Source organism: Dermacentor andersoni, chromosome 1, assembly GCF_023375885.2.
Source record: "Dermacentor andersoni chromosome 1, qqDerAnde1_hic_scaffold, whole genome shotgun sequence".
In the NCBI taxonomy this organism is placed as follows: Eukaryota; Metazoa; Arthropoda; class Arachnida; order Ixodida; family Ixodidae; genus Dermacentor; species Dermacentor andersoni.
In genome coordinates, this window is record NC_092814.1 from 79,391,506 (window position 1) to 79,404,203 (window position 12,698).

Consider the following 12,698-nt stretch of genomic DNA (forward strand, 5'->3'; position numbering starts at 1 on the left):
TCGTAAGTGCTCGAACGAGAAGTTCGTAAGTCAATTCAACCACTGACCCTCAGTGGTGGCTCTGTGCACGGCTATGGCGTTCTGGTGGTCAACACAATGATACAAATCCCGGCCGCGGCAGCCACATTTCGTTGGGGGCGAAATGCAAAAACGCTCGTATATTTCAATTGAGGTGCGCGTAAGAGAACCCCAGGTGAATAATCCAAAGCTTTTCCCTGGGGCGTCCTCTGTACCCCACGGTGCAGCTTTGAGACGCTAAACCCCCCAAATTATTTAAAAAAATAGATCGCTGTCTTTTCCTCTGTTGAACATATTTTTGTGAAGTGGAATGCTGTGGGGGGGGGGCTTACGCAGTGGCAAATTTCTGCGATGTTTTATGTCCGCAGTATGCAAAACAATTGCCACAAGTCGCAAGCGCAGCGCCACAGATCTATACGGGCTGTGGACAGAGTAATGCCAGTGAGTTCGCCGGTACGTATTATTGCATTCGTAGAAAATATCTCAGTAGAGCCTGTCAGAGTACGGTCATAACGGAAAGCTTAGACGTTCTTCAAAAAAACCTTTATTAACATTAAAACGATGTCAGGTGCTGCAACACAAAACGCGTATTTCGCTTTTACAAAAACGAAATACATGTTCAACGAAGATGCTCACAATGAAAATAGACCTGTAAAATAGTGGGTTATTGTTGATAACGCTTGAAGGGCAGCCAGTTCCCATTGAAAGTAATCTAAGCCGTGTGCTGGACGTAGGATGCCACGCTGTCATGCTAAGCATTTGTTAATAAAATAAGTAGAACTCTGCTCCTTAAGCTTTTAAGGAGCAATTAAGTGTAAAAGAAGTTTATCAACAGGAAAATTTCAAAAATCCATCATGCAAGTTATCTTTCACATTTCACACCTTTGGCAAAAATTACAAGGTTTATTTTTTAAAGGAATATCAACAATGTTCGGAAAATTGAGACAACTACAATATCTGGTACTCAGCAGATTTATTTACACTCCCGCTGTAACTTTACAGTGCCCACACTTGGCAAGGTGATCAAACCTTCGGACGCTGAAGAGATTAGGCAATTTATTGCTACATTTGATCCGAACGTGTGTCGCAGGACAGCCAATGAACAGAGTTATTGCCTGCAGACTCCGGCCATGGCGACAGTATCTAATACACGGCGCTCAGAAATAGCCGCGCAGAAGCAACGGTCAGGACTCAAAGCCCCCCTTCGGTTCCCAGGAGAACGATTCTCAATCTGTCTTCTTCGAGCCTCTTGGGGAAATTACGTTGAGGGCTAAGATACCGAAGAAGTCGAACGGTGGGAAGCGAACAAGACGAAAAAAAAAAATGAAAATAGTCGCCGCGCGAGGAGGAGCAGTGCACGCTAGCTGCAGAACAAATCCTGGGAGAGAAACTTTTCGCGAACCTAGGCCGAAGTATCGCAGGCATTTAGATTTGTTTTCGATCGGACGCACAGAAGTTGGAGAGTGCCTGCCACGACATAGATCAGGTGAGGAACCTCGGGTGCTCGTGTCAGATGGAGGCGAATTCTTCTGGCAGCGTTCGCGCCCGGAGAGCGTATACCTTCTCCAAGTCACGGGCCACGAATGCCAGGCGCCGAGATCTGCACATATTGGATTCGTTCTTGACTAATGAACAGAAACCATCACCGTCGACAAGCTCCTTGTTTTGTAACAGGGGTGGCAGGGGAGGTGAGCAGATCTAGACCCGCGCACAGCCGCCTGGGAAATGGGGGAGAAATGCGGCCGCGCCTCAGTACCGTCGAGCAACGACTTTCTCCGCCTTTTTGAGACCATTACACAACCGCGCAAGCCTCCACACTTGTGCGCGTGTCAGCGATCTTTCGATGAGGCTGATCGAATGTAGCCCTCGTATATTATTCTGTGAGACGCTTGCCCGCTTTGAGAAAGACGTTGAGCAGCAGCCTCTGAGAAGAATGCTAATCAAAAAGGAAACTACTGCCGAGGCGTTTTCGTCATCTGCCATGAAGAGCCAGGTTTGTTCGGCGCTCCGGGAAGAATGATTACGGCTGCACACACTTTGACCGTGCAGGAAGTGAGCAACTTCCCAGGGATAATACAAAGTAAATGACGCTTTTCCTGCTTCTTTTCGCTTTCGATTTCTAGAATCAACGATGCTGTTATGAGCAATTATAAAAGAACGTGTTATTGTTTGCAGCCAAATTAGACCTTCTGCATGTCATAATGCGCCTTTTTTTCTTGCTGGTAAGTATGCTCGATGAATTCATTTCTGATTTAGGAAGCGCGACAAAACGAGAACAAGAAAGGATTGAACTGATAGGACAACTGACCACTATTTTTTTTTTTTTTTGTCTCATGCCGCCGCTTCTCTCTCTAGAATGTTCGTCGTATTTTCGTCAAGTAATCAATATTTACTTTTATGGACATCTAAGCTATTGTCAGTTGGTGCATGTCAGTTGGGCAACAAACAGCGACATGTTCATTTTAGCGGCTCTCCATGAGTTTACTGCAACATTCAGGAGGTTGTGCTGCTAGAATGCAATTTTCGTGGTGCATTTTCATGGTGAATTCATGGTGAAATCGCGGTGTTTCTGCCATTTGTTTCTGTGGTCTATAGCTTTCGTCTACTTCTGCGAGGCCACAACAACAACGACGTGCACTGTCAGTCGCCTTCTTTTTGTCGTCATTTTGTCGCGCTGCCCAAATTAGTTCAGAATCCACGCCACTCTCTCTATCGGAGCTTTTGCAATGCGCCGTGGAAGTAAAAAAAAAAAGCCTCTTAAAGGGGCCGCGCAATATATTCTTCTTTATAAATTCATGAAATGTGTCTCGTATTAAAGCGCAAGTCCTAACGAATCACCGCCAACAAAAGTTGAATTGTTCTTGTATGAGCGGAGCTATCAGAAATCAAATGCTGATGTTGCCACGTCCTCTGTTCTTCTTCCTCCCACGTTTTGTTGTTCGAACTGCGCTTGAAGCTGCGCGGTGCGATGCTCGCCATGCTCCGGCCATTATCGCGCCGAGCTTTTGTATCGTCGTGACCTAGAGGTGACGTAGCGTAGCACTCCTCCGTGGCTCTCACTCACGGAGGAAATTGTTATCGTTGCAATGGCGCCGTGCCTTGCCGCAAAACGACGCCACAGTGAGATCAGTGATGATATTTCTCCGCTTTTGTTCAGGCTGTCGTGCCATCTTAGTCGTAACGTCTAAAAAATCCAGCTAGTGGCCATCGTGCATAAATGCGCGTAGGAATGTACAAAGAAAGTGGGATGGGGGGGGGAGGGGAATTTCAGGAAGAGGAAAGAAAGAGGCGGCGGTGCCAAGGGGCCTTGTAGGCCCCGCCTGGGATCTACTGGGCTCTTATCTCTGTGATATTAAGGAGTAGAATGCCTTTGCTCTTGCATGTCATCAGAAGTTCTTAAATAAATTCGCATTGCAACGCTGTATATGTTGGACAGCCTGTTTCCTGTGGAAAAGGGTCGCTTTCTGTGTGCAACAACCCTACAGAAGTATACATAAGTACTCGTACAACCGCTTTCCAATTGAGCTTCCCATAATATGTACCAACCATAGGAGGGGTTGCTGAGCGTGCATTAATCCCCCACAGGTGTTTAAGAAAAATTGTATTGGAAGAAATAGTCGTGACTCTGCGCACCTAATCTTGCCGTCCACAGCGGAGCGTCAATTGCATTTTTTACAGAGGCGCTGTGAGCGGGACTACTGCTCTCGGAGTTGACCTGCACAATCCGCACCCTTCGAGCGCCTTCGATTCACACACGCGCGCACGCACGCACGCAAACATATATTTGAATTTATGCGGTTAGCGCATACGAACCGATCCAATCTAACTACCAGAGCGCCACACCTTCAAGTAGGCTGTCCTGCCCTCCGGGACATTTCCTCCCGCGAAGAAAATATACTATCGCTCGCGTTTCTACCACAGCAATGTCTATGAAGAAGATCCGATTGGGCAGCGTGCGTGACGTCACGGGGGAGATAGCGCGGCGGAGGGCCCGCGCAATCTGGACGGCTATGGCCCGGGGCAGAAGGAACAACCCGAGCCTTCCCTCTCCCCCGCATGCCCTCGCGACAATGAGAGCCGCGCTCTGTTTCCATTCAAAAGGGTTGCACGGCGGCACGGACGTTCTTCGGGCGCTGCCGCCATCTGCTAGCGGGAGCTCAGCAGATGGCGGTTCGCTCTATCTTTTCGCGATGCTCCGTCGCGAAAGTCGTTAGGAACAGCCCTCTGCCGGAGCGCGCGGCTCGATATCACCGGGGCGGCCCCGCTGCTGCTCCTTCGATGCAGGGCTCGCCAGCCACCGCCGTGCCAGAGGTGGAGGTGAGGAGAGCGGGGGTAACTTTTGCCCGCGGCGTAGCACCGACGGGCGTGGTTAAGGGAGCCGAAGAAGCAGGCGCCGTCGGAGGCCAGAAGACGGGTCGCCGACTTGCCTCAGCCCCCCGCCACCTTCTTTCCACCATTAGACAGCGGCGGCAGCCTTGCAGTGCATGCGCGCGCCAATGTAGCCGGCGAGCTCTCCACCTTTGCCGCTGGTGGCGGCGAACTCTCTCATCTCGCTCGACGTGCGACCACCGTCACCGGGCCCTGTGAGGCGGGACAACGCACTTGGGACCCGAAAGAATGAATGCTGCATTTTTTGGAGGGGAAGTCTGCTGATGCGCGAATAAGTGCGAGCAGCGTTGTCTCCAGGCGGGCTCGCAGCAAGCTATACGGAGATGTCGAGAAAAAAAAAAAAAAGGGTTGGTAGGCAGATAAATGAACAGTATATTTTCTCCAGGGTAACGCGAGTTCTCGTTGTCTTTCGCGCCCGTATTGCGCCTCCCTGACGAATCGAGGAAAAAGTGGGGCTGCTAAGAAGCGTCTTGTTTGTACTTCGCTCCCGCCTGCCGTTCCCTGGCCTCGTCACCTGTTAAGTTGGGCTCCCCAAGCTACAGCGTAAAAAAATAAATAATAAAGGAGGCAAGAAGGGAGATAGAGTGTGCATATAGGATGGAGTCTAAGGGGAGGAATCAAACGTAGTGACGTGACACCCACCACATCGAACCCATAGTAGAGAACACTAGTCGCAACAGGCTCCTCATCGTTCTAAGATCAAGTGGGAGAGTTTTTTTTTAAAGGAACGAAGTAATACGTGAGAACGAAGATTGCTCGAGATTGTCTGCTTTTCAAATTTCAAATCACCTCACGTGACAACTGGCAAATAAGACGGTGATGCCGGACGCTCGGTGCAAGGAAAGCGGGGAGCGTTTTGCGATGCAAATGTAATACAAGTCCGCAGCAACGCCGGTGACAGATTATGCTAGAGGAACATGATATTACGGTGCAAATTTACGCGTTACAGAGCCAGATACGCAGCACAAGCGCCGAATGTTTGTCCTGCCGCGTAAAACGTTCCAGCTCAAGCGTAAATCGCGATTAAAACGAGATTTATGAGTGATGTATTCCTCAGATAGAAGTCAGCGCTATCGCGCTTTGCAGAGATGAGAACAAACAATGAAACTAGGATACCTAAATGAATTCACAAACCGACCAACCAACAAACAAACTGAGCGAGTAACCACGAAAAACAGTCTCGGAAAGAAGAAAAAAAAAAGCGCTCAGGAAGAACAGCGGGATACCAAGATATGAGAACCACCGGTTCCTTTCAGCTGATCAGTGGCTGTCCTTTTCGGGGATACTTGGTTAATGCTACTCAAAATTTTTCGACACAGCCTCAGTTACATTAGACTGGGCATTTTATTGTTTTTTTTTTGATAACGTGCAACGAAATGTTGCGCTCAGCTTCGAAGGGAAGAAAAATGCGGCCTTTAATGCACGCGTTTCTCACTGGGCGAGAGCCGTCGCCAGTGCGTTCTTGAACGTTGCCTTCACAACATATCTAAGTTGTACATTTATTTACACATGCGTTAATATATGAATAGTGATTTCACACCCTGCGCTACGCTTGTTCGTGTGTTTCCTCTCAACAACCACCAGCAGCCTTTAACAACTTATTACAACAATTTAAAAAAAAATCCTTAAACTCGCTCACTCAATTAGCGGATCGCTCGTGGCAACACAAGTATTTGCTACTGATGAAGCAAAAATAAAATAAATTTCTCAAATCCTTTTGAGATATTCGCCAGCTCGTACATACCAATATAATACAAAACCATGTACACGAGGACCTATTGGGCTGTAAACATTGGTCTCAACAATCACTAAAAGAAACGTACGCACGGAGCTTCAATTGTTGTGGGGGGTGCGTTGTAAGATTGCCCACAGATTGACGGTACAATGCGCGCGCGTTTATATTTCGAATAGAAACTATCGCAGTGGAGTCATCTCGGAAACGAGGCGGTCATTATCTTCAGGCGATTGCGCTCAGCATTCTTGAGCCAACAACCGGCAAATCTAAGCTGCCCGCTAACGAAAACACGCGAAAGCTATTGAGCACGTAGTCCCGTGTTAAGGATAGCGTGACTTCTTGCGCGTGGCCGGACATCACGGCACGATTTCGTTCGCGAATCGACAGCGCTGGCGCTGGAAGCACGAAGATTTTTCTCGCGCGGCAGCTGCCACACTTCCACACTGCCGCCGCCATTTTCTTCTCGTGCCTCTTTCACGGTGCGGCGTTCAGCTTTGAGAGCGGGTGAAGTGTGCTTGGGGATGAAGTTTCGGCTAGCCCCGCCGAAACAGTGCCTCTCTGTTCCAATCGAGACAAGTTCGTGCCGCCGAAAAACGAGTCCATGCTCGACGACGCCCAAAAGGAACACAATTAGCGAGTCACGAGTGCGTGCGAACATTCGTTGCGACCTGAAGCTGGCGTCAGGTGGTCCTAGACTTTCACTGGGCCCTAACGCTGAAGGCGTCATAGCGTGAACAAAGCACTTGAAAAAAAAAAAAAAAGGAAAGAAGAACATAAACGCCGCACGCGCCTGAACCTAGGTCGATCACTTTGCTAAGCTGCACGCTGAACTTTTCGATTTCCTTATCTGACCCGAGGTTCGTTATGGCGACGTGCAACTTCAGGAAGCTTCGAAGGGAGGCATATGAGACAGCGATAAGTAGTGGTTGCATTTTGCACGCAAAGTATCTTATACACAATTTACCGACTACGCCTCATTTTTTTTTTCTAGTCGAAATAGCGTCCGTCGCGAACAGAGACCACCGGTAAGCGCGGGGAGACCTCTACACTACGGTTGTGTCCAACAGAACAGGTTGCACTGGGATTCTCCTTCGCGAGGATTGTGTGCAGCAATGATACCGTATGTGCGACAAAGTGTGGCTCGCAAAAAGAAGTCTCCGCGTGGGCTATGTTGAAGAGATAAGAAAACGCATCACTGACAGCTAATTTTATGGCCACAAGATAAAAAAAAACATCGACAATTTGTCGCGCTAGGAATAATAATAATAATAATAATAATAATAATAATAATAATAATAATAATAATAATAGCAAACGAGCTTGCAAAATGAATTTTGGAGCCTCGCGAACAATTCGGTGTTAGGCCAATGACGAGTGTAAGATGCAAACTGGGCTACTAAGACCGCTTTCGTTTGAGCATTCAGCGGGGGGTCAGAATTCCTGTCGACAATCGCCGTTTCTCCGGCCGAAGATGGACCTTCAATTTGAACTTGGCAACGAAATGGATCAAAGCTCTTCAAGCAACGTCTTGGTTAGCACCTCTCATGTGCCGCATGCTCGAATACGTTTTCCCAACTCGTGGTTGCGAGCACCCACATGGAATGCGGTCGAGAGAGGTTTGCGCGCAGCGTGCGCGGGAAAGCATGCCCCAGGAGGTCACAGCACAGTCAGTGGCGACCGCATACGAGAGTATGCGCGTCTCGTAACACATTGGCGAACGTCGAACGCGTGCTTGAGTAAACTGTACATGGTAGGCTTGGACGACCGTAAAACTTCTAAAGGACAGCACGGTGCTCCAGAAGCCAGGATATATTGTACGCGTTCAGTGCATTGTAGAACGAAAAAAGCATGGAAGGAAATGAACGGTCTGTTACTTGTACCGTAATTCTGTCATTCGAAAGCGTTGTTTTTGCGCAACTCGTGAGTCACATGACAACATCGGAGACACATGCTCCTTATCTTAGCCGCGCTCGACAGCGGCGTAACTCGCTATTAAGAAAAGCCGCATTGAGCACAAAGAACACGGCATCCTAAACTGCTACGAAGCACTAAATCGGGAAGGGTGCGGGTATAGGCTAGGAAACCAATGGAAACAATGTATTCTACGAGTCATTGTACGTGCCATATATGTTCTCGTCACACACTCAACATCACGGACCCACTATCATACATAAAATATAGCTGATTACAATACTCCAGTGGTCAATCTCATCCTATTAACAGCGATACTATGATGAGCTTCACGCGGGGGCCTATAGCGGCTGTATCGTCTGGTGGCTACATGCGCAAGTGAAAACATTTTGAAGCCAGCCTTGCTGTTAACAAAAAGTGAAGCGTTGCCACTTCTATAACGCAGGTGCTTCACAGCAGCCACACAAGACTTATACGGATAAACACATACAGGCATAGCTACATGGTGCAGTGAAGCAGGCAAAAGGGGAGAAAAAAAAAAGAAGTAACAAATAAAGTAATGATCACTGCGTCTCTTATCCGTTTCTACGAAGCTCCTTCCCGAAGTGCAACGGCCACCGCAATATATGCAGACCGCTCACTAAAAAGCGGCAAATCGATGGCTTTCGTGGCTCAGAAAATCACCCTTTCTGAGCTCTCAACCGCAGTTTTCGCCGTCCAGCAGGCGCCCGTCATTTGCTTCGTGGCCTTGTCCCACAATCGGCGCAGCGCGAACCACCGACGAAGAGGGCTTCCCCGGCGGTTGTCCCTCGCGTGGAGTGCACGCGTGCTCCGTGCGATGGCAACTGAGAAGTGATCGCAAAGAACACATGTGTAGAATACACGGGTGGCATGGAATGAGCAATCCAACATTCAAGGCGTCGCAGTGACGTCATGTGTACAACTCCTCCTGTATGCGTAGTGCGTGCATGTGTATGATACTCGTTCAGTATATGCCGACTCCAGCGATCATCGCAATGGCGAGAGCCACACCCAATTTTAGCGGGGCTGCGGTGGAACGCTCGAGCGTCAGCGCCGACGGCTGGCGACCGATCGGGTCGAGTGAACCGACCGCCGCCCTGAGTTCGGCGAGGGGGAGGTGGCGTCTTCTCACTGCACTCACATCACCTCGCGGGAGAAGGTCTGCAGCCGTATGCCGTTGTGGCGGCTGTGCAGCTGCGGTAGCGTGTAGTACATGTCGGTCGTGTGGCAGGGCAGGCGTCCAGCGATGGATGCGGTCTCGCGAACGTACGACACACCTTCTTCGAGGTTGGTGCCGAACGGCCCGCTCGATGCAGTCGGCAGCCCTGGAGAAACATGTGGAAGAGCGGGGAGTGCACACAATGAGATACTGCACGACGCGAAGCGTTAACAGGTCATTCTCAGACAAGACGGTCCGACGGAGCCCGCCGAACATTGAAAAAGCCGTCCCAAAGCGAGCAGAGAGGAGCGGCGACGCGGGTCCAGAAAAAAAAAAAAGAAAGCGCCAAACAAGCGATAAATTTAATTTCAGGGCCCGGTTACTTCCGATAAGGAATAAAGGCTGTGCCGAAAACGCTCACTCGTGATTGAGTTGATGACCTTGCTTCAGAAGATAAATCAAACCGCAAAAAAAAAAAGGATTATCGCGATCATTGATTAGCATGCCACCTTGCGCTATTCAACTATAACAGCTGCTTAGGTTAGTTGCTCGGCGAGTTTGCACCTAAGTGCTCGCATATCAACGAGTGCACTCTCCCAGTATACTCGGAAAAACTACTAAACAAGAATACTAATCAGGCTTACAACAGACATCTCCTTATCATAACAAAGGATGAAAGAGCACAAAGAAGCCCCAGCAGAAAATACCGATCACAGAAAGGGGTAGCGAGAGAGAATCCTACAATAAACTCCAGCAGAACAAGAATACGGAATCCGTTTATGCGTCAAAAGCTGAAATAGCCCCCCTGATTGTACACTTGGTAGCGAAGCGTAGTCACACGACCACATGTAGCTCTTTCCTGCACTTTATTATTCTCGGAAAGAAATGACATTTTGTCGTGAGGGACTCACAGGAATCTGCAGCGAATCGACATTATACGTTGAAGTTGCGATGCTGGCACAACATTATTGTGGTGAGTCTAATTTGTCTCCGTTTTGCTGTGACCTTAACTGCATACGCAGTCAATGACAAGTTGGCCTCGGTAAATTTAGGCCTTCCAACTTAAATGTTGATGCTATATAACCTTCATGAACAACATTCAGGGCGCATGGCGAACTAAAAAAAAATGGCAAGAGTTTTAAAAGCTAGTGCAGGCACAAGTGACCATAATCCGGTCAAAGTAAATGCTTCGTCTCAGTCTAACCACTTTTTTGTAGGTTCTTGCTATTCTGCTCAAATTCTTATGTTGCCTGTAACGGGCTGGGGTCTATGTAGTGGAAGAAATGTCTCGCTTGAGGCGTAGCAGGGAGATGTAGATTTTTTGTGCAACTGTTATTGAAGGAATTCAAGCTTAAGCGAAGAAGTACGCGAAAAATATTACTTACCTTTAATATCTAGCACTGAAACTTCTTCGTCAGCTGCGTCATATGCTTCCTTTCGTACTGTCGCGTTTCTGTCGATCGTAGCAAGACATCTGTAATGAATAGTAGAAGGCACACAGAAAAAAAATTTAAAACATTTTCTTTCGTATTAGAACATATATTGTCATAATAAAACTCAAACAAGCTTGGTCAACGTGCCGTCGACAAGCGGACGTCTAGACGAGCGCATGGCGCTTGAGGCAATGCAAGTTTCCTCCGCGTCCTCACACGCCTGCTCTCTTCAATGCTCTGCAGCGCCTGTCGCAAGCAATACTCCTCACTGGACCTCGTGGAGGTAACAGTATGTGTTGGAAACCTACGTGTCTTACGTCCCTACGTTCCTGGAGCTGTGTCACTGCGTTGTTGAAGCGCTCTTTTATTTTTATTTCTTTCTATGCAGTGAGTTCGCGTAGAAAAAAAAAAAAAGACGACGCAGGGGCTGGTGCAATACCGTAGGGGCTGACACTATGGCGATGAACAAAAATTTTCAACCATGGTGGTACGGAGCACCATACCTCGCGGAGTTTCTTGCGACTAAAGATAGAGCCCTGTAAAGCATATGACGCAGCAGTAGTGACGTCAGTGGATGGCGAGCGGGTTTTATCACCGTAAGTGAGGAAAAGCACTGTGGACACATTTAACTGTCTAAGCCTGTTAAAAAACACTTGTGATACTAACTGCACAGAAAATCGGACTGCATGGAAAGAGAGGGGGAGAGAAATGGAAAATCAAAGATCAGTGTAACTAACATAACCACTGCTGAGTAAGTGCAGAACACCTCGGGAGATCAAGTTTAATTGTACGCCCGGGCAGCCTCCATCGCACGGTCAGTTTGTAGTCTCCGGTACACATTGTATTTCCACGAAATACTGACATTTTATTGATGCGCTACAAGAGGGTGCGCTACAGCAGGACAGGAGGCAAAAATGTGCCGCTATTTGTGCTGCATCCGCACAGTGAAACGTCAGTGCCTAGTTGACATGTGTAGTATAACTCAGGTGACCAGTTGTGTGACTCTCGTGGAGTGCAAATATGAATAGGCAGTGCGTTCTCAGAGAGAGGGATAGAGAGAGAGAGAGAGAGAGAGAGAGAAGTAAGGCAGGGAAGTTAACCAGATGCTAGTTCCCGGTTCGCTAACCGGCACTGGGGTGGAGGAAATAGGGGTTGGAGAGAGTGAAAAGAGAGAGAACCTTACTAACACTATACGAACAAGAACAGCCACTCGGACTTGGAAGATGCCTCTAATCAAATAAAGCGGAATACTCGCACCTTACGCCTACGAACATGTCCGTTTGACATACTGACACCACTGACATGTAGAAGCCGCACTTTGCTCCGCAGTAATGTCGTCAATTTGTACTATACGCTGTTCATCATATTGAATATGTGCACAAGCGATCGTATAGCGCAGACAATATCAGCCGATGCGCTAGCTACAAGTTACGCATGACTAAGAAAAACACTAGGTGAACTTTGGCACGTGACGTTACACCTCAAGGTGCTGCTCTGTGAATGTGGCTGCGTGTTTTTACCGCGGGCAAATTATTGGAAATAATACCAGTTCGGAAGCACGCTAAGGCAAGGACTCAATCACTCCAATAGTATGCACAGCATACGTGCAAGACGTGCAAGTTTGTTAGATGGGGGAGTGTCATTAGCAGCGGTTATTAAATTATCAATTCTGCGGTTTTCTGATGACATTGTCATGTCTAGCAACACTGCAGATCACTTACAAAAGATGATTGAGGCTGCGAACCACAAAATCTAAGCGTAGATTTGAGCAATAACGTACTAACAATGTTCAGTTAGCCTGGCAAGGTAACAAGAGTTGGTGACTGGTGGTCTGCCTCTTGAAGCTCTGCAGGAGTACCTTTATCTAGGTCAAGTAGTCACAGGGTAGCCGGATCACGAGAAAGAAACTTATAGACGAATAAAAATGGGTTGGAGTGCATCAGCCCAGCAAAAAAGAAATAAAATTAGCGCCTCAATATGTTTAGCAGGCCCAGTTTGACTACAGGTAATGTGAACCCCTGAGCTTCAGTAT

At 48.1% G+C, this 12,698-nt stretch overlaps 1 protein-coding gene across 1 annotated transcript in view; it reads right to left on the reverse strand.

Moving 5' to 3' along the window:
• Window positions 1–546: 546 nt before the first annotated feature.
• Window positions 547–12,698, reverse strand: part of LOC126543242 (synaptogenesis protein syg-2-like) — a 523,643-nt gene continuing 511,491 nt past the window's right edge. The window contains exons 11-12 of the mRNA XM_072287533.1: window positions 10,619–10,707; window positions 547–9,399 (exon numbers count right to left, since the gene is read on the reverse strand). Of these exons, the coding sequence (XP_072143634.1) occupies window positions 9,212–9,399; window positions 10,619–10,707 (277 nt within the window). The 3' untranslated portion in view covers window positions 547–9,211. The remainder of the gene's footprint in view (window positions 9,400–10,618; window positions 10,708–12,698) is intronic.